The following is a 22,660-nucleotide window of genomic DNA, read 5'->3' as shown; positions in this document are numbered from 1 at the left end:
TGCCTCCCTAACCAGTTCTTCCTCTCACCCATCCCTTCCTCCCACCCCAAGCCGCACCCCCATCTACCTACTAACCTCATCCCACCTCCTTGACCTGTCCGTCTTCCCTGGACTGACCTATCCCCTCCCTACCTCCCCACCTATACTCTCTCCACCTATCTTCTTTACTCTCCATCTTCCGTCCGCCTCCCCCTCTCTCCCTATTTATTCCAGTTCCCTCTCCCCATCCCCCTCTCTGATGAAGGGTCTAGGCCCGAAACGTCAGCTTTTGTGCTCCTGAGATGCTGCTTGGCCTGCTGTGTTCATCCAGCCTCACATGTTTAACTAATTCTTGGATTACATTGAACTTGTGCTGCAGATAAAAGGGAACCAATGGGTGTAATATATTTACATTTCCAGAGGGCATCTGATAAGGTTCCATATAAAAGATTATTGCGGAAAATAAATAGTATAGGGCTCACAGTGTGTGTATCGTATTGGCACTGATAGTCGATTGGCTTCCTGACAGGAAGCAGAGAGTAGAAACAAATGGCTCAGCAGCAATAAGGCATTGCAGGCCTGGTCCAAGGTTGTCACTCGGGTTAGAGTAGGCTCATCCATCCAGTGGAATACTCAGTATTGTAGGACATGGTCAACGACCTACCTTACTTTGTAGGAGCAAATTACTGCAGATGAATCTGAACTCGAAATATTAGCTCAATAGATGCTGCCTGACCCACTATGTTTTCCAGCATATTTTGTTTTCACCTACACTTACCCTGGCAGAGTAAGTGTAAGAGAATATAATCAAACTACAAAGGGATACAGAACAAAAATTAGGAGCAGGAGATCAGCCCCTTGAGTCTGCTACACAATTTGATATGATCAAATGGCAGAGCATATTTAAAGAGCCGGGTGGCTTATTCTTGTTCCACTGTGTATGTTCATATGTCTAGGTTTCTCTCTGCAGGTAATCGCAATTCTCAATGGAACATTTCAACATAGAAAGTGCTAATAATTTTGGAATTCTGAAGATTAACTGGATGGGAAACAGTAAAACTTTAGTAAAGGCAGATACTCACATGGCTGTTCAACAGAGTACTTTTATGGGCCGTGATCCCTTCAGATTTCTGTAGATTCTCGATTGCCATTTCAATCTATTGGAACAGATCATACATCTCATATTAATGTCTTATTTAGTTATTATCTCAACTAACATGTGTGACAGGAATAAGGCGTATAAATTACACTCAATCAACATATATTCAGAACTAGTACATCTCAGATATTAGAATATAAATACTGACATACATGTTTAATAAAATTAAGCAGGACATTCAAAAATTCCTCATTTGAATATTGCTGAAGCTTTATGTTTGCACTTACCAGGTCATATGCAAGAATGACAAATTGCAAATGGTTACAAGTACTTATTCCACTGGATACAAGGGGGCTGACAGGTTAAGAAGTCACGTCTGATTAGTTAAGATGTTGCCAAGCAATGGGGAACTAAAGGTTCTTCAAATTGCAGGATAAATTTTTAAAATGTCACAAGGCTTGAACATATTATTTTTGTTTGCAGAGAACAGGTCCCTGTGAATGAATGTGCATTAATACTGGTAAATATAAATTAGTCACATTATGAGTTAAACTGGCTATCTTAAATTGGTTGTTAGTGTACCTATTAGCATAGCAAGGATTATCTATCAAGTGCTGCAGAAACACTATTTTTAACAGAACACACTTTGTTTTGGGTTTTTAAAATCAAAATCTGGTCTGTATTCTGCCTGTTATGAACAGTCAAAGCTATATGTTCTTTTGTTCAGTCAGTCATGCACTTTGGCTATGGTACCGGGCAGCATATCAGCACTGAAATTCATATATGGCATTAACCGAGTGCTGGCAAAGTATATATTTGGATCAGAAGCAGCATCCTGACAACAGAAAATGCCATTAGTGTCATCACTGCACAGTAGCTGTGTGAAATTGTTCTCTTAACGTTTTTATTCAAACTTTTGAGATGTTTCACCTTTCCTGGGTAATTTGAGGTACTTTTCAGGTCTGAAGGATGACTCATTTGACTCATGCAAATCTATGTGATGATCTGTGGAAGACAGCCATGATGCTGCAGCAATTCTGTTTTTTGAGGTTAACCTTGGGGTTCCTTCAGTATTCCCACTTTTTGGAGCAGGTACCTTACTTATGAGCTTTAGAAAAAGCTCTATAACCAAGCAGGGATGCTGCATGTGGGAACATAACTTGGTACTTTCCACTTGCTCCTTTCTAAATTGTAAGTTTTGATCAAAACTTTGAGCAGGATTACTCCATCTTCAGCAGCAGCATGAGATCTTTAAAATGAGGCAGTGTTGGCTTATGTCAGATGGTGTTAAAGGACGGTATTTCCCTGACAGTCAGTCACTATCATGTGCTTACAAGTCCATGAGAAGCTTAAACGTACAATGTTCCAATTCATACAGATGAATTGGCCAACTGAATCAAACTAACACTAGGAAATACAAATACACCAAATGCTAACTTTGACACTTGCACAGATGATGAGACCAGATTTATAAAATTCAAGACACAGAAATGTTTGATAATGCATCAGATAAAGTACATTTCAGTATCCAAACTCTCTTTGACAAGCTACCACATAATAGACCAATGAATAAGGTCATGCAGCATGAAATGTCTATTGAGGGCATGGAGCAGAATGGGTAACGAGCTGGTGCTAAGACAGAAAGCAGAGGGGAGCTATTTACATTAGGTGATGGAAAGCAAGGTCCCATATTGATCAGTGTTAGAACAGCTGTTGCTCACAAGTCACATTACCAATTTAGGCGATGTAATTTAAAAAATTTCTAAAAATGAAAGGGATAGCTAACGCTGATGAAGACTACAACAATCTACTGGACGAAATGAAATAATGTAGAATGGGTATGTACGAGGCAAATGAATTCAAACAAATAACTGTGATTTATTGTATTATGATAAGAACATGAAGGATGTGACATATAAACATGGAAAAGAAGAATCTAAAGGCAGTAGCGAAACAAAGGAATAGCAGTACAATTACACATTAATAAAAATTGCAATGCAGGTCAATAGGCCATGACAAAGGCAAATTCAAGTGCTAGCGTCTCATTAGGAAGTATGAAGTTGTGCTAAAGCTCTAACAAAATTTGGTTACACCACACTCAGCGCACTGTGTCCAGTTCTGGCTGTCATATTAAGAAGAAAGGGTAAAACGCACTGGAGACAGTACAAAGGAGAAATACAAGTACAATGCAGAACTGCAAGATTACATTCTTCAGAAGGGATGTTCAGGATGGGGCAATTCTTAACATCATGAAAGTTTTTAACAGGCTAGAACTATAAATAGAGCCTTGATTTATCAGCAAGAACAAAACTACAGGCAAACAATATTAAAGACAGTAAGAAATCAAGTTGGAAGTTCAGAAGAAACTTCTTTACTCAGCAATTGAGTAATGAGAATGTAGAATTTTGCTACTGTATGAAGTAGTTGAGATGAATACTACAGACATGTTTAAGGGAAAGCACAAAAGAACACGAAAAGGAAACGTGTGATTAGAAGAAGATGGATGAGAGGTATTTTGAATGAAACACGGGGTCTTGGTTGCAAGTGAAAGTATCCCTACCTCTGGATCAGAAACTCTGGATTTAAGTCCCACCTGCCAGAGGTACGTCATGACATCTCCAGCAGATTTATTAATATTAATTAAACACCAGGATGGACTGGTTCTGTGCTCTACATTCCATGTAATAATTTTGAAAGTTGATTTGAGCTAAGTGATCAGTCAACTTTCAGAAACAATCCACAATTAACCGAGGGGAAAACTAGACAGAACTATACTCAAAGTAGTGGTCCTTTTAAAGCTATCTTGCTAGTTCTTACTTCTACTTAGAAATTTAGTAGGTGAATATACAACTAGCTCAGATCAAAAACGGATGGCACAATGGTTGGCGTTGCTACCTCACAGTGCCAGGATGCGGGTTCAATTCCACCTTTGGAATCCACCTTGCACATTCTCCCATGTTTGCATAGATTTTCTCTTGGGTACTCCGGTTTCATCCCACAGTCCAAAGATGTGCACGTTAGTGCTAAATTGCCCACAGTGTCCAGGGATGCGCAGACTAGGTGGGTTAGCCAAGGCAAATGCAGGGATAGGGTAGTGGGGTGGTGGGATGCTTTTCAGAGGGTCAGCATTGACTCCATTGGCCAAATGGCCTGTGTCCGCACTGTAGGGATTATTTGAATTTTCATATAGGTGCTATTCTGAGCTCAGACATTCTTCCTTTGCTTTGTGCAAGAGCTTCTAAAGGATAAAGATATTAATTAATTCTCAGTCAGCTCCTGATGCTGGCCCCACTGCAGGTGGGCAAGAGGCAAATCAGTAATGTATTGAATATACATCATTCAGTGCTGTGAATTATGTTCCCAAGTAACCAAACACCCATCCAATTTTATGTCAGACAGTCTGTGAATCAGCACCCTGGTTAGGCCCTCCCTTGACCCAAGTTCCTCATTAAAATCAAATGAATTCCCCCCCCCCCCCGCCATTTCTGATTTTAACAGAGATCACTTAAACAAAAGTATTTTCCTCACAGTTCCAGGTGAAGGGCGGGTGGCATGAGAGAGTGGATGTCTAGAGTTGTCCATTGTCCCTCCATGGATGAGATATGTTCCACCGCTACTTGAGATGATCTGACCTCCTCCTACTTCCATTGCAATGCCAACAGTTCCCACCATACTGTGAGATGGCACCACAGTGGGTGAAGATACCACTGTGGTCACTTGGACTGCATTTCCCGGCGTGTCGAAGTATGAGGCTCCAGGATTCTGTGCATAGAGTTGGGTTTCTGGGTAGGAGTATGCTGCACGTCTAGAAAACAACAGAAAACAAGCAGAATTTAAAAAAGCTATCATGAGGATAGCAACAGAAGAGGAGTAATAGGTCTGGGATATGTGTTTAATCAGTAGGAACAGAAATGAATAATGATAATTCAGTTTCCTCACTGGGAGCCACACAAAATAAGAACACATCACATATCTCAGATGTGAAAAGGTTATATTTCCTCAAATCATGATCATTGGTCTTGAATTGTTGCTTTTGATGTCTCTGATATGCCTTCTTTTACACATTTTCTCCCAGTCTTCCAGTTTGTTTAATGTCATACCTCCCTTACACAAGTCTTTTATAGTTCTGAGTTCAATTGTCCACAAGTCGTGTAAACAAGAGGCATCTGTGTCCTTGGTTTCTTTTATCAGTTTTGTTAAATCCCCTTTTGTAGCCACAGAGGTAGAATAATCTTTAGTATTAACCATTTGGCTAGTCAGCAGTCTGGTTTTACTACTTCTTTTCTCAGCAAGCTGAGGTTTGTGTAAAGTTAGCAAAAATAGCAAAACTTCCCATCATGCATGTTAGGCTACAGTTTTGTTAACCATATGGCCATAATTACCATTAAAATCACAATCCCTCCTTTTGATCCATCGAGTGTTTGGTAAAGGGATGACAAATTTGGCCGTGACACCCTAGACAGGCAGGCATCAAGACCCTGACAATCAGTCCTTACAGGTAACGTATAATCATACAGCACTGCCATCAAATGATCATTTAAATTGCTGCTTATGTAACACTAATTCCACATTTCACTGATGGGTTATCACCTTTTTCTACTTGGCAAACATTTTCATATACAATATTAAATAGAGAAAAGTACAGAAAATTATCAACACAATAATGTGAAAATATCGATCCACAGGTGAACGAGTAAATCCGTGCCCCAATTTCAGGTGTTATCTCACTAACTAGTCACTTTAGTTATCTCAATATCCTTAACATTCTTATGACATTGAATAACATTGCAAAAAATTCATTGGTTCTTAGCAAAATGCTTCCTGATCAGCTGCATTTTCCTCTGGTAAAAATTTAACGCAATTCATTTTTTCAAAAACGTTGCTCAAATTCTGCTTAATTTCCTCAGTAAAACTAATAATAGTTCATTCTTTCTTAAATATATTTATTTAAGAATCAGCTTGAATTGCCCTACCCTGGCTGGTACCCGGGGCCTAATACAAAAGCACATTTATGCACCATATTGATATCCCCTAAATGAAGTGGTAATACAATATTTCCCTTACTGGCCATCTTTGAAATGTTAGTGTTAACATTCCTGGCTTTATCATGCAGTTCAAACTCGTTTGTTCTAAGACTACGCAGAGCTTGCTCATTGGGATATGAGGGATAATGGCAGATGATTATTTTGTCTGTCTTAGCTAAGGTGGTTCCTACAAGTTCCCCTTCCTTCTCAACAATGCATGCCCATCCATAATAATATCTTTATTTTCCATCACAGAACGATCTAACCTGATTTCATCCCTAGGAATTACTGGAAGTCTCAGCACAATCCCCAGGGCTATGCCTCGAGTTCCTCCTCAATTATTTCTAAACCAAACTCTGGACAGCTGCAGAAGCTGACAGCTCGATATATTTGGATGCTTCCCTTGTTGGTCAGGTCTCCTCATTGCTTACCCAGTATGGGACCTTTCCCCGATTGGCCTATTCAAGATTTTCACTCAATTGTTCCAAAGTCCAATTTCTAGAGAGTCTGCACAGGGTTTTGCTCTGCTGTCTGACATCATCCTCTATTTCTCCTTAATAATGTGGTTAATAGTTTTTGTATGTCCCTCCAATACTGATTTCCAGCCTGATTTTCTTTCTTGAGGAAGCAGTTGACGATTGTTACTTCTGTTGCCTAAGATTTAACATTTTTGGTTAGGGCTGGGTTGGCTGTTTAAATTCTTAAATCAAGCATATTTACAGCGGTCACATAATTGATTAAACTCCTTTTCCGTTGACCTCCATTTTGTTTCTTCCTAATTACTCTTTCTTGTTCAAGCGGCACTTGGATAAGATGGGCATACAAGTTCCGGATTTGGGACGGGCACTTTTCGGGCACCTGGATTCCAGTTATGTGATAATGGGAACTGCAGATGCTGGAGAATCCAAGATAACAAAGTGTAGAGCTGGATGAACATAGCAGGTCAAGCAGCATCTCAGGAGCACAAAAGCTGACGTTTCGGGCTTAGACCCTTAATCAGGCTGATGTCTGATGAAGGGTCTAGGCCCGAAACGTCAGCTTTTGTGCTCCTGAGATGCTGCTTGGCCTGCTGCGTTCATCCAGCTCTACACTTTGTTATCTGGATTCCAGTTATGTTTAGTACAACAGGCACCAATTCATGGTGGACATCATCAGACAGGACTTTACTGGTCTCCTTCATGACCAGTCTATTGACTGTGGTCCCAGTATGGTTTCAGGATAAGTTTTGAGGACTGATGGGGAAATGGCCACTAAAGTTTCTGAAGTGAGGTGATCAGTCCTAGATTCTTCCATCGTATTTCTAATTGCTATCCCACATCAAGCCTTTTAAGGGACAGAAATCAAACATTTTATACTCCTCCCAATCTTTCAGGTTTAAAGGCATTCCAAACTTGAAGTTACAACATCTTCACAACCTCTATGAGCCCACTCACTCACAATATCACTTTTCGTGCAAAATTGGGCATTATGTTCCTGTTCATTTAAAAAACCTTGGATGCATATTTGCCCTATTCCAAACTCCAGCCCTTCCCTCCCTGTCACACTCATCCCTGTCCAACAGCCCTCCATTCGTAACATTCAACTGTCCATCTCACACTGTACCATAATCCTGTCTTTTGGTCTAAGTGTCTTCACATGCTCCTCCAGTTGGCAGTAACTATGGTTGGTGACATAATAACAACCATCAGCGCAAGCTCCCACATTATCTTCCTAGTATTTGACTCTTGATAGGTCATAAGGTAATTTCTGCTCTTATTTGCAGTTATTGTATCTGGTCCTTTATTTACAAGGTTAATTGGCCAGAGAACCAATTTAAATTAAATTCATTTGATTCATATGGTACCATCTGGTCTTGCCAAAGTCCAATAAAATCCTGTAGGCTGAGGGCCTTCTTTATCCAGATACAGCACGGCCCAGACTATTTATGGATCAAAAATATGCCTGGTTGATAGACCTGGAGCATGACGTTCTTGTTCTGTATTCCACAAGTTTTACTTTATCATCAAAATATGCTTTACTACATTCTTTTGTCTGTCCCAATTTAATGGCCACTGCAAGTGGGGCAGCTTGAAGCCTGCATTTGCTTATAAATGAGGGCCACTACTTCAGGTTCTGAAAGATCAAGTCCCAGGAGCACTTCAATTCCTTTAGTAGGATGCTCTGCCATTCGGGTGTGCATGGTAAAACCTGTGATACTTGATACAATATTAGGTACCAGCTTTAAGATGAAGCACAAAACCACATTTCACGTGGGATTATTTTGATGTACAATTTTCCAAGTCATGCCCTTTAGTGTTTGGTTCAATGTTTCCACTATCCCACTGGATTATGAATGGCAGACTATGTGAAAGTTCTGTTTATTCTCAGCAAAGTCATTACATTTTGCATTAAAGTGGGCAGTAAAGTGCATAGCTAGTGGGCACATGACTCAATAGTTGTGGGAGTCCCCATCAAGTGAATACTTGCTGTACTAATATGTCGGCCAAATTTCTGGCTATGTTAGTTCTAATGCTTCATCCCACCTATCAAAGGAACCAATGACCACAAGGATATATTTATATCTCCCTCTTACGTGGTGGCATAGGTCCTATACAGTCTGTTTGAAACAAGGTCCAGGGTCTATTTACTGGTCTTCTGTGTCTTAATTCCCCATCATTAGCACATAATCAGGGTTATTCTGGGCTAGCAACAAACAATTGCCCATATAATGTCTTGCATTCTTCACTACATCGGGTTACCAACTTAGCCCTCAAAATCAAATCTGTTCTTCAGTTGTGTTTTATTCTTCCACTTGTCGTAGGATGCTGTGTATATGCCCTCTTGGATTTGTTTTAAGTCATTACCGCCACCTTGGACTTGTCTAAGGTCTTGATTGACAATGATTGCATCTACTTATTGTGCATTACGAACATGGTTACCTCTCTCAAATACCCCCAGCAGATTTGTGGCACGCTTTTAGGTTGATACTTCCACATTGTTATCCTTGGGTAGTTTGAAGCACATGTTTTAAAAAGGAGGTGAATGTCAGGTGTTTCGGTGGCCGCTGGTTGGAATCCACTTTGCTTCCCACAATGGCATGAAGTCAGCCGAGAGGGAGAGACAGGGAGAAGGGTGTGTGTGTCCCTGCTGGTACTTTTAAAGCTATTTCAGCCAAGAGTTTGCCTTGGAAGACCTCTGCATGGATATCACCTGTTTCATCCCTATGTTCAGTCTTCTTAACTGGCGAAACAGATGAATTATTTATCAACACCATCAGCTATAATATTCCTTATTGCAACAAGCTTATGTTTACTTTCCAAATTTCATTTTCTGTTTGTTTAGGAAGACCATATTGTTTTTATGGTCATAGGTCCAGAACCACTTCACCCCTTATTAGGTCACAATCATGCTTATACACAGCGAATGCAGATGCCGGTTCGACCTTTTCTTGTGCCTTTAGATCATCAACCACGGCTGTGAGTTTAACCTATAATGCCCCCATTGGGCAAATTTGATGACTGTGGGTCCAAGTGGAAAGCTCCAGTGGTACCCCACACATTTCATCCATCTGCCAAATAGAACAATTCAACGTCAAATGACAGATTACACTTCCTTAGATTAGATTAGATTCCCTACAGTGTGGAAACAGGCCCTTTGGCCCAGCAAGTCCACACCGCCCTTTGGAGCATCCCACCCAAACCCACCACCCTATAACCCACACACCCCAGAATACTACGGGCAATTTAGCATGGTCAATCCACCCAGCCTGCACATCTTTGGACTGAGGGAGGAAACCCACACAGACACAGGGAAAACGTGCAAACTCCGCACAGACAGTTGCCCGAGGCTGGAATTGAACCTGGGTCCCTGACACTGTGAGACTGCAGTGCTAACCACTGAGCTACCGTGCCGCCCAAATTAAATTATTAAATCAGTCACACATATGCTTGGCGTTTAGGTGCTTTATTAACATGGCTGGGTGGTAGCAAATCAAATCTCCCAATCTAAATTCAACCAGGTCAGTTTCTAATCTTTCTAGTCCCATAAAACAACTCAAAATAATAATCCATATAGTGCCTATTCTTTTGGATGCAATAAGGGTTGCGTGAATCCCACAAAATGCGGCAGGGCACCTCTTAGCTTGTCTTCCACAACGGCCTATCCCAAAGCATCCCATTTGGTACCACAAACACATAATTAAGAGACCAGACACCATTCTGGTCTGAGAGTGGACGATACAGGGAGTGAACCTTCTCCATTGTTCCCATCTATGGTTCACCATAGGGTATCTTACAACAGCAAGGAAGTGTGCTCTTGACGTGACACCTGCCTTTGTGACATGTTGGTGCCCTTGGCCTCAACCCATGGGTGGCATGTAAAGAGGCAGTGGGTTCCAAGCATCAATATTTCCTCATCCTCTCCCTTTCCTTCATTTCTCTGCAGTGGGCTTCAATTGACCTCTAGCTGGACTCGTTCAGCCTCCTTTAGTTGGTGTGAGATGTGGAGTGTAGGGAGTGAAGCAGAGAATGGGTAATAGGCGTAAGTGTGTGTAGTGTGAAATTTTCATTTGCCTTCCTATCTCTCTGCCCTTAAAGGCCAAGATCCTAGTCCGATTGATACAGTGACGGTTCTCCGATTCAGATCTAAGTTGGACTCAAAAATCCCGATAAAATAGATCTGTAAATGTTGAATGCCATGTGATGTTCCCCTTTCTTTTGCCTACATTTATGCAGTTTAGTGATTAGCACCGCTGCCTCACAGGGCCAGGGACCCTGGTTCAGTTCCAGCAGAAGTGACTGTCTATGTGGACGTCCTCCCGTGTCTGCATAGGTTTCCTCCCACGGTCTATATATGGGCAGATTAGGTAGACTGGCCATGCTAAATTGCCCATTGCGCCCACGGATGTTTAGGTTAGATGAGTTAGACGAGTTAGACAAAGGAAATTAGGGGAATAGGTCTAGGTGGGATTCTCTTCAGAGGGATGGTGTGGACTTTTTGGGCCAAATGGCCTGTTTCCACACTGTAGGGATTCTATGATTTCTCATTGGAGGACAGGTAAATCTGATTGAACAGCAAGGCTTAGGCACATCAGTAATTATTTCTCTTCCTTGTCATCATTGAGCCTACACAAGGCTCTCTGCTGATATGTGCACTCAAAAAGGTTGTGGGGTCAGAGGAGAACTCAAAATGAGGGATCTGCTTAGCTATTTCAGACAATTGCATACATGGAGTGGTATACGTAACTGGTCTCTGGTTCTCTCAGTTGCAGCCTTTAGGTAGTCCTGTTAGCTGTCATAGATGCACGAGTGGTCTCCCACAATATTCAATCCAGTAAGGCTGTTTATTACAGGTACTTCCTAAGCACCACTTTCCCACTCAAAATTGTCCAGCATTCTCTAAATGCTAAATAATTTCATTTTACTCAAGGAGGCAACGAAGGTGAGCAGGATTAGGATATGGCAGGGAATAATTTCCTTTGCTAAATAACTTCTTGAGCCCTCAGAGTCAATACAGAAGAGCTATGATGAACACTCATTAGAAGTCAGCCTTCGAGTTGTCATTCGCCTATTAAATAACTTAGTTGCTCAACTGCTGCTGCTTATCCCTTACAAAGTAAAATAGCTATTGCAATTTTCCACACACTGGTCCATTACCTCTACTCCTCCTCCCACTTGATTCCTGCCCATCAAGTGTAGCATTTGTCCTCTTAATTCAGGGTCAGGCTGAAGGGATTAAATGCAGTGGTCTGAATCCTTGAGAACTTCAGAATTTGGAAATCTATAGCACAAGCAGGGCTGTGACTGTTGGTGATTTCAATTTCCCACAGGTAATATACGCAGGAGAACTTTCTAGAGCAGTAAATTTTCCAGTGCTAAGGCAGAGGGGCCAGAATGGATCTGGCCTCTTGAAAAAGAGGCAGACTATTAGAGAACAGCAGAGTAGAGGTACATTTAGTATACAGTGATCATAACACAATAAGGCTCAATATTCAATTGGAAAAGAATAAAAGCCAGTCAGGGATTAAGATCCGCAACTGGAAAAACAGCAGATTTTAAGGGCCTAAAAGTGGAAGTGGAGTAGGTTTATTTGTTTATTGGAAACAGCTCCACACTGTGTTAGCACTGTACCACCTCTGTTTCCCATGTGTTGGGTGGTGCCTTGAAGTATGTTTCATTTGGCTCCTGCTATCTCTGGGAGAATGCCAAGGTCGTAAGTACACGTGAAACATGCTGACGCTGTTGTGACAACATTTCTGCCTTGAATGAAGAAATTTCAAGGTTTGTTTCATAACCTTGGTGCATACAGAATGATCTCTATTACCGTAAATAATGTGGTAGCAGTGTTTAATGAGAAAGTTGTTGAGACTCATGCCTGGTGATGTTCAGATCCAGCTGATGCCAATGCCTTGATCTTGGATATCTCCAGGTTACCTTGTGGTGTGGCTTGTTTGAAAGAAAGGTAGTAGGTTGCACTGGCTGTGAGAACAGCAAAATTCAGATAGTCCTGCTCCATTCCCATTTCTCTTTCCAAGGCCATAATGTCCACAGGTGAAGACCCATCCCTCATGGGCCCAATCCCACTCAAATCCTGAATTAGACTCCATTAATAGCAATATCAGCTTCTACATAGAACCCTCCTTTGAACACTAATGGTCACACAGTTAATTTACCTTGTTTGCCTTAAGAAGCCAAAAGGAGAGAACACATTCCGAAGCATTTTAGGGATTCTGTCATTGAGTAGAAGTAAGCCTATACATCAGATGAACCATTATGTGTTTATTGCAGAAACAGCAGTAATCTACTCTTCGTGAGCTGGGATTCCTTTAGGGGAACTGTCAGTGTTCAACTCTATATCAATCACCACTGTCTTGCATGCATTATCCACCAGCTACAAGTCATTCACTGATTCTGGGCACAGGTCCCTGATATTGCTAAGTGCTAATTAAAAGATTGCATCTCCTTTCTTTTAGTTTGTTGGGTGCGATAGATTTGGTCCACTTATTGAGCAGAGCCTGAGGTCCAAGCATCTAATAATATGACTGGACCATGCATCCTAACTATATGGAAACTCCTTGGACAGAGGTGAGCAAGGGCTGGCCAGGGGGCAAAATGGTCCCTCCCACTGCTTCCCATATGCTTCCTTTCCAAGTGAATAGCAACAATGTCCCCATACATTGGGCTATTACATTTGAGAAACTAAGGGAAACCAAATGACTGGGAAGGAAGTTGATTCTGGTCTTTCTTCATCCCTGCACAGAGACTCTCAAGTACTTTGACTTCAAGCTCACTAACTGCTACTTTCAATTATTCCTCTTGCCAACCTTTGAAAGCATCACAAGAATGCAATGGCACCAGGTTGAAGTTTCTTTAGATAATAACAGTATAGAGGCTGCTGCAGAATTAAAGCATTCATTGAAAGTTTCTGTTTGCTTCCCTTAAAAGACAGGAATAAGGACAGGTTCAAAATGCAAGAAAAGAGATGGTACTAATTGAAATTTGAAGAATACCTGATTTTGTTTTCTCAGTGACCTTTTGGACAACACAAGCAGGAAGAGCCTCCATTAAGTGATATTACCCCTCATTTCAGCTCTGCGCGCATGTATTCAACGTCATCTTGCTGCATAAGCCAAGTAGTAGCCTGGTACTATTGGTATCTGAAGTCTGACCTTCCCCCAAGATTTAACTGCATTTAAATATTCTGTTGAAGCTCTTCGATTATAAGTTGCAGTGGTAGGGTGTAAGTACGTATTACGTATGGTCAGCAAAGTAAGTGGTAAAAGGTTTCATTAGGAGGTTGGCATCAACCTACCATTAATCGGGTTACCTCCTGTTCTATTTCACGGCTAGGATAGATGGGTCACTTACTTGACAACAAACAGCAAATTTGTTACATAAACCCAAAATTTGTATCTTTAAATTTCTGCAGCACTGATCACTCATCCATATGCCCACTACTTTCACAAATGTGACCATATCATTTGCTGTTTATTTTACAACATTGAATCCTGGACTGTGACTGTTGCACCCCATTCACAGGCTCTTTCTGACAGATCATAATACACGGTTGTCCAATCTTGCAGTTGATAGGTTGAAAACAGAGTTAGACAACCTGGTATGAAACATTAAGCTGCCTAATTAGTTAAAAGGAGTGCGCCAATAGACAAGAGCAATAGAATGATTTCCTATTTACTTCATTTTCTTTCATAAAGTATAAAAATATAAGACAGCACACACTATCCCTAATGATAGGAGTTACTTTCCTGGTTATATATTAACTGTGGGTCCAACATGATGGTGGTCTGAAGAAGGGTCTAGGCCCTAAACGTCAGCCTTCCTGCTCCTCTGATGCTGCTCGGCCTGCTGTGTTCATCCAGCTCTACACCTTGTTATCCCTTTCAATCTAACTGGTTTGACTGGTTCTCATTTGCTAGGAGGGCTAGTTCTTTTTGAAAAAAAGCCTTCCTGTACACTTCCAACCCCACCCTGGAATGTGGCTCCCTTTGCACTACTATTGAAAGGAACCATCTTAACCCTGTGAATCTGAAAGGCACTTGATCCCTTCAACCTTAGGAAATAAAAAAAATTGTGCATGACCCCTGTTGTTTCTAACACATGTATCTTAATCTCAATGTGGAACAGTCCTTTGGCAGCTTAAAGCTGTGCACTTTTTCTCCCCCCAATCCACATTTGTGATCTCTTACAGCTAATCAGTATCCAGCTAGGCTGTAATTTTTCAACTGTTTTCCAACACAACCTCTCCCCTTCAGGAACATCTCTACTCAAACAAGCCCCTGATAGATTACATTCGTTCACTCCCACAGCTATTGTGCTCGGCTCAACATTTTACACTACACCTTTAGCCTTTGGGTACAGACAGCATTATGTAAATCCAAACTCATTCGAACCAAGTTAAATATACGACAATGTGTTTTAGATCCAAATTGGAGACAAAAAGAACTGCAGATGCCAGAGATCTGAAACAAACAAAAACAGAAATTGGTGAAAAAATTCAGCAGGTCTCGGAATAGGTGTGAACAAAATCTAAAGTAAACATTTGGTGTTCAATGACCCTTCTGAACAGGCACTCAATTTTAACTGTTTCCTCTCCAAAGATGCTGCCAGGCCTGAGTTTCTTCACTTATTTTGAAGATGTACAAGTTTACAAGTTTTTCCTCACCTTACAATCTGAACATCACTAGTAGTTTTAAAAAAAAAGAACCTCATCATTGTCAAGAGTATTTAGAGAATAGAATTTTTAAGCCAATGACTGATATGCAGCTAAAAAACTTCAAAAACAATGAGAATAAAAAATGTATGTATAATCTGCAAAATGGAAGTAACCTAAATTTTACAAGTTAATTTGTTTTATTGAAAGCTATAAAATGAGATAATACATTAAATTTGACTTTGTAGTCCTGACAGTTACAAGGTATGACATATCTTAAGGTTAATCAATTCTAACAAAGAGAAACTTTACACTTCAGTGGCACAGAATCCAGATATGACAGAGGAAGCAGTTTAGGTCCAATGTTCCTTATCTTTGCTTCCCCACGATAGTAGGGGATGTTGTACTTTCAATTTGGCTAAGACCCATGCTCCAAACTCCATGACCACCTCTACATCCAGAACATTGAGACCCTTCAGCAATGTTTTTCCCTGCGAGTCCTGAAACAGACACTCGCAGCCATGCGCTGGCATCTCCAGGCACTGCAATCCAGCCTGCTCCACCTATCTTCTCCTCTATCTATCTTCGGTCCGCCTCCCCGTCTTTCCCTATTTATTTCAGAACCCTCTCCCCATCCTCCTCTCTGAAGGAGGGTCTAGGCCCGAAACGTCAGCCTTTGTGCTCCTGAGGTGCTGCTTAGCCTGCTGTGTTCATCCAGCTTCACACTTTGTTATCTTGGATTCTCCAGCATCTGCAGTTCCCATTATTTCCTACTACAATGTCAGATTATCCTCAGACTGACTCCGTGCACAGATCCCACACCAATTTCACTACTTACAAACCTTAAGTTTACTGCACTACCTCAATCCAAGCAGAGATCAAAAAGATCAGGACTTGTGTGAATAAGTCATCGAAAGCAACTTCAACTTCCTACTTTTTCAAATTGCAATCCAATTGTTTGCGAAAATACAAATGCACTTTAATTAGGAAAAGGAAGACAGTGAAATCGCACAGCATGAAAGAAAACCTGACATTTATAAACAAAAAGTAAGACATCAGTAGCACTGAATATTAGGATTCTGGTGTTAGACCACAGAATCATGGAATAGTGCCAAACATGAAACAAGGACCTCACAACATGATAAAGTGGCTGGTATCATTCAGCTGGGTCTAAAATCAATCATTTTCTGTCAGGTGTTGACTCACGTCAATTCTGAGAATAAGCAAACTGTGCCACAAGACCCAAATAAGAAATATCTGGGTAGCTCTTGGAATGAGTTTCATTTTGATTAGAAAGGAATTAAGCACAACCCCTTTTTCAGATTACGCCCAAAAATCTAAATGAGAATCCACATAATAAAAATAAAGACTTCAATCATATATGTAAAAGGATTTTACTTTTCTGAAATGAACAATAATGATGGTGTTACTGACACAAATCCTATGGAAATAGTTTCTAAACATGAATTTTTTTAATTGTCTAAGTCAAATGTCAGAAGATGGTAACTAAGCAGTTACAAAAGACCATGTGGATACCATTGAACACTTCGAAATATCATCACAAAACAGTTTAAGTCTGAGAAATGACAGTCAGAATGTCACCATACAGCACAGTTAATAAATACAACAGATGGCATGGTGGCTCAGTGGTTAGCACTGCTGTCTCACACCACTAGGCACCCAAGTTTGATTCCAGCTTTGGGCTGTGTGGAGTTTGTATGTTCTCTTTGTGTCTGTGTCAGTTTCCTCCTACAGTCCAAAGATGTGCAGATTAGGTAGACTGGCCATGCTAAATTGCCCACAGTATCCAGGGATGTATGGGTTAGCGACAGGAAATGCAGGGTTATAGGGTAGAGGGGTGAGTCTGGGTAGGATGCTCTTCGGAGATTCAGCCTTGTTGGGCTGAATGGCCTGTTTCCACATTGCAGGGATTTATTATAGTGATGGTCAAAATCTTTAGGGGTAGGTGATGGCGTAGTGGTATTATTGCTAGACTATTAATCTAAAGACCCATCTAATGATCTGGACCACGGGTTTGAATCCTGCCGCAGCAGAATTTGAATTCAATAATAATCTGGAATTAAGAGTCTAATGATGACCATGAAACCATTGCTGATTGTCAGGAAAATCCACCTGGTTCACTAAGGTCCTTTTGGGAAGGAAATCTGTCATTCTCACCTCGTTTGGCCTATATGTGACTCCAGACCCACAGAAATGGGGTTGACTCTTTGCCCTCAGGGCAATTAGGAATGGGCAATAAATGCTGGTCTAGCCAGCAACACCCACATTCCACATATGAATAAAAAAAATTAACAAGGGTGAGAAGCAGAAATTAATGATAAGTATACCTAGAGGTGAGACCAAGTGCTTCACTTGCAGACATGACTACCCCTACTCTATTACAAACTAGTCCTGGATGGTCAAGATGGCATTACATAGAACAGAACACTCACTCAGTACTGAAACAGACCAAACTACTCCACGTCAACATTTATAACCCACTTTCTCATCAGCAGAACATATTTACTTAAACTTGCTTTCCCTTCAATGCATCCATAAGTTACATTCTATGAAAATAATTTTCTTCTGAATTTCCCATTTGATTTGTAGACTATTCTATATTAATGCTCTCAAATTTTGAAATTTTCTGTTTTTCTTGCCAAATTATGACACCTCATACCAATGCTGAAATTGTTTTGCCAAATAAATACCCATGCTACAAAATAATAAAATGTGAGGCCGGATGAACACAGCAGGCCCAGCAGCATCTCAGGAGCACAAAAGCTGATGTTTTGGGCCTAGACCCTTCATGAGACAGCTCTCTAGGCCCAAAACTTTTGTGCTCCTGAGATGCTGCTGGGCCTGCTGTGTTCATCCAGCCTCACATTTTATTATCTTGGATTCTGCAGCATCTGCTGTTCCCATTATCACCCATACTACAAAACTGATTTGAAGGTCTTCCTGCAAATTTTGTTAACTATTCACTAACTTTAGCATAGTTTTCAAATTTAAATATTATCTTCAATTTCAAAGGCTGAAGTGTTAAAATAAACAATGAACAATGATGTCAGCATTGATCCTTCTGTGACTGCACTTTCCACCCTCTGCCTTTGACATTTTGTCTTGCGGCCAGCTATCATTCTGTAATGTGCCTCCAGGGTCAGCAATCTCTGACCTTATTCAGTTTGTGTACTATGTGGCACATTGTTAAAAGGCCTTTTAGAAATATGAATACATTAAGTATTTTAGCACCTTCAGGATTCAACATTGAATTCAACGATGATGAACTCATGCCCTTATTTTTGACTTTTTTGGCCATAGATCATTTTTAAGCATGGTTGCATTTTCAAACAATTGTTTACTATTCTGCCAATCAGTCTAAACCTGAACAAATGCTTTGTTTTTGCCTCACGTTCCATGACATCTTTGCCATTTAGTCTCTCCCTTTGACAGCATAATACCCACTACATTTTGACCCTACAATTCTGAATTTTCAATGCAACTAACAGTTTGGCTCTCCAAAGACTGCCAGACCTGTTGAGTATTTCCAGCATGGTATTAAATTAGATTTTGTTACCGCCAACGATAAAAACGTCAACTGAAAGCAGTGGGAGACAATTATGCAAGTTAAAACGAAACCAGCAAGTGGCAACATAGGAAATGCAGGATTGCATCAAAGATGGTTCAGCAATAATGCACATTTCAAAGTGCAAGTCTATGTCTCCGGTATGTTTCAATAAAAGCAACATAAAATGAACAGATTATGCCTCTCCATTATTCTCGGAAAAGTATTGCAGGTCACATGATATACTGTTCCAGATAGGAAATCACCAAACCCTTTTGTCAGGTTCACTTGCTTCAGATAGCGAGCAGTAACTGATCACAGCAAAGCCTGTGGGGATCAGCCTAGAACATGCATGCAGTTTGACCTCCTTACCAGAGGAAAGATATTCTTGTCATGAAAGGACTGCAGTGAAGACTTACCAGACTGATTCCTAGGATACCAAGACAGATATATGAAGAGTGTCTGGATTGGCTCACTGAGGTTTGGGATATCGAGACTTTTTTTGCGGGGGAGGAGGCACGGCGGAGATAGCGGCAGGGAGCAAGAGAAGTGGTGACAGACTCTGATCCAAACCCATAAACTTTGAACAAGATTAGACAGGAAGGCTGTTCCCAATGACTGGGAAGTTCAAATTACAGTCGGAGAATATATGGGTAAACCATTTAGATTTCAGGAGAACTCTGTTCATCCAGAGTGTGGTGAGCCTGTGGAATTCTCAGCCACAGAAAGTGGCTGAGGCCAAAACATTGAATGCTTTTAAATGAGGAGTTAGATCCAGTTCTTAACGCTAACAAAAAGAAAATACTGCAAAAACTCAGCAAGACATAGGGTCATGGTCGTAGACCTGTACAGATGTAAACATACCCAGTCCAACTCACCCATGCTGACCAGATACCTTAAAATTAATCTAGTCCTATTTGCCAGCATTTGGCCCAAATTCCTCTAAACCCTTCCCATTCACGTACCCATCCAGATGCCTTTTAAAATGTTAAAAATTGCAGAAGTAATTGCACCACTTCTGCTGGCAGCTCATTCCATACATGCACCACCCTGAGAGAGAGAAAGTTGTCCCTCAGGTCCCTTTCAATCTTTTCCTTCTCACCTTAAACCTACGCCTTCTGGTTTTGGGCTCCACCACCCCGAAGAAAAGACCTCTGTTATTCACCCTACTTATGCCCCTCATGATGTTATAAATTTCTTGGATGTCACCCTTCAGCCTCCGACACTGCAGGGAAAATGGTCCCTTCTGAATACTTCCAAGTTTCACAACATCCTTCCTACAGCAAGAAGAACAGAATTGAACACAGTATTCCAAACCAACTGGCCTAACCAATGTCCTGTACAGTGTCAACATGATCTCCCAACACCTATACTCAGTGAGCTGATCAGTAACAGTCAGCATCTGTGGAGAGAATCTGAGTTAACATTTTGGGTCCAGTGGCCCTTCCTCAGAACAGTTCTGCCAGAGTTGAACTTTCCCAGCAATTTGGTTTTGTTCGACTTCTTTCCGGAGTTCTTTCGACTTTTAGTTCTTAAGGCTAAATTGTTCAAAGGGTATGGGGAGAAAGTGGGGAAAAGGGTACCAAATTGTATGATCAGCCATGATCAAACTGAATAGCAGAACAGGCTCAAAGGGCTGACTGGTCTATTCCTGAACCTATTTTCTACACTTTTTCTATATTCAAATACCAGTACCTACAGCAGGATGCTATCACCAACATCATCTGCTCCCTTCCACCATCAGCATTCCGTAGGGACCATACCCTCTGATATCCAGTCCACTCCTCACTCACTGCCTTCATCACCTCCCCAGTCCTAAAAACACATTTCAGGTAAAGCACAGTTTTACTTGTGCTTTTCTCAATCTAATCTACTATATTTGTTGAATTTGTTCTGAAGAAGGGTCCAGACCCGAAACATCAGTCTTCCTGCTCCTCTGATGCTGCTTGGCCTGTGTTCATCCAGCTCCACACCTTGTAAACAACAAATACAGTAGATAACAATGCAGTCTCTTGCATTTGGCCTCGCCAACAGAAAACTGGTGACCACTTTGTGGAACACCTCCATTCTGTCTGTAAGAATGATCCCAACATTCTAGTTGTTGGCCATTTCAATAAGCTATCTTGCTCACATTTTAACATTTTCGTCTGAGGCTGCTGTAATGCAAGCTAGAGGAGCAGCACCTCATTTCCCACACAGGCACTTTACAGCCTTCAGACGTCAACATTAAGTTCAACAACTTAACTTAGGGTGGGGTGGTGGGTCTGGGTGGGATGATCTTCAGAAGGTCAGTGTGGATATAATCAGATGAAAGGCCTGCTTCCACAGTGCAGTGATTCTTTGGTTCTATTAACTTCACAGCATGAACACTGTCCTCCATTCCAATTGCAGTAACCACTCCCCCTCAATTTTGTTTCTTGAGCCTTCAGCAGAACTGACTTATCTTCTGCTATTCAAACCTAACCATTAATACCCATTTTGCATTCCAATCACTCCTTTACTATCAGTGGCACTCCTTTTCTTTTGCTCTGAGCACCCTTGTCATCTCACTCCTGAATCCTTCCCCTTGCTGACAGCATAAAAACCCATTTTTTAAGTCCCTTTCACTTCTGAAGTCATATCAGACCCAGAAACATGAACTCTATTTCCCCTTTCACAGACGCTGCCAGTCCTGCTGAGTTTGTCCAAATTCTGTTGCTTTAATCGGTAAAAAGTGTAGAGTTATTTGCAGTTCTTTGAAAACATGGATTTTTCAGAATTATAGAATAGTCAACAGTTCACAGGTTAAGAAATAAAGACGTGCTAGGAATTTTAGGGCAAATGAAAATGCAACAGAGCATTGAGCTAATATATGGGGTGGTTCTGGATGTGAGTTTGCTCGCTGAGCTGGAAGGTTAGTTTTCAGACGTTTCGTCACCATATGGGGTAGTTTGCAACTCCAGAAGTAACAAATAAGGAACCCAGAAGCCAAAAAACAGAATTATGGGACAATTCAATGTGGCAATCCATTAATTTCTTTTCTCCCGCACTGTTGAATAGGTTTTATCGCCAATAATTTCCGCTTCAGGATTCCACATACCTGCTCTCAGATTGTTTGTGATTTTTAAAATGTCTAAAATGAGTGAAGGATAAAGTCTCAGACTGTGGAGCACAGGAAGGGATAATCACTGCCTTTCTATTCAGCAAGAAACTACACTGTGAGTATGAAATCAGCGAGTGGGCAGCATTTATTTTTGGTGGATTAAAATGAATGAAAGGCCCAAACACAACCAGAGGTAAAATTAAAACATATGACTCCAGAACCATTCTACGTACATGAATTGGTGGTGTAGGGCGCTGGACAGGTGATTTTAGCATCTGAGGGATCAATAATTTTCTGAAGAAGGGTCTGGACCCGAAAAGTCAGCATTCCTGTTCCTCTGATGCTGCTTGGGCTGCTGTGTTCATCCAGCTCTACATCTCGTTATCTCAGATTCTCCAGCATCTGCAGTTCCTACCATCTCTGACATAGTTCAACAGTGCTGTTTCAACCGTGATCATTTTAATGTTAAGATGTTCATATCAGCAGCATGTACCATCTACAAGATGTACTGCAGAAATTCACTTTGGCTCCTAAGACAGCACCTTCCATTACCATCTAGAAGATCCTTGAAGGTGGAGTCACAGATTAAAACGTAGTGAAGGCAGTATTTGGCATGCTTGCCTTTATTGGTCAGTGCACAGTGTACAGAATTGGGAGGTCATGTATTGATTGTACAGGCCATAAGTTAGGCCACTTTTGGAGTACTGTGTTCAATTCTGGTCTCCCTACTATAGGAAAGTTGATGTTATACTTAAAAAAGGGCTCAG

General features: G+C 41.1%; 1 protein-coding gene across 2 annotated transcripts in view; it reads right to left on the bottom strand.

Annotated features, from left to right (window-relative positions):
- Positions 1-22,660, bottom strand: part of rfx2 (regulatory factor X, 2 (influences HLA class II expression)) — a 121,223-nt gene that overhangs the window by 51,532 nt on the left and 47,031 nt on the right. For both annotated transcript variants that reach the window (XM_048559915.2, XM_048559916.2), the window contains 2 exons: positions 4,607-4,883; positions 1,062-1,136 (listed from right to left, as the gene is read on the bottom strand). In XM_048559915.2, the coding sequence (XP_048415872.1) occupies positions 1,062-1,136; positions 4,607-4,883 (352 nt within the window). The remainder of the gene's footprint in view (positions 1-1,061; positions 1,137-4,606; positions 4,884-22,660) is intronic.

The sequence above is a fragment of the Stegostoma tigrinum genome, chromosome 30 (genome assembly GCF_030684315.1).
Source record: "Stegostoma tigrinum isolate sSteTig4 chromosome 30, sSteTig4.hap1, whole genome shotgun sequence".
In the NCBI taxonomy this organism is placed as follows: domain Eukaryota; kingdom Metazoa; phylum Chordata; class Chondrichthyes; order Orectolobiformes; family Stegostomatidae; genus Stegostoma; species Stegostoma tigrinum.
Note: the sequence above shows the minus strand (reverse complement) of the source record. Positions and strands in the feature narration are given on the sequence as shown.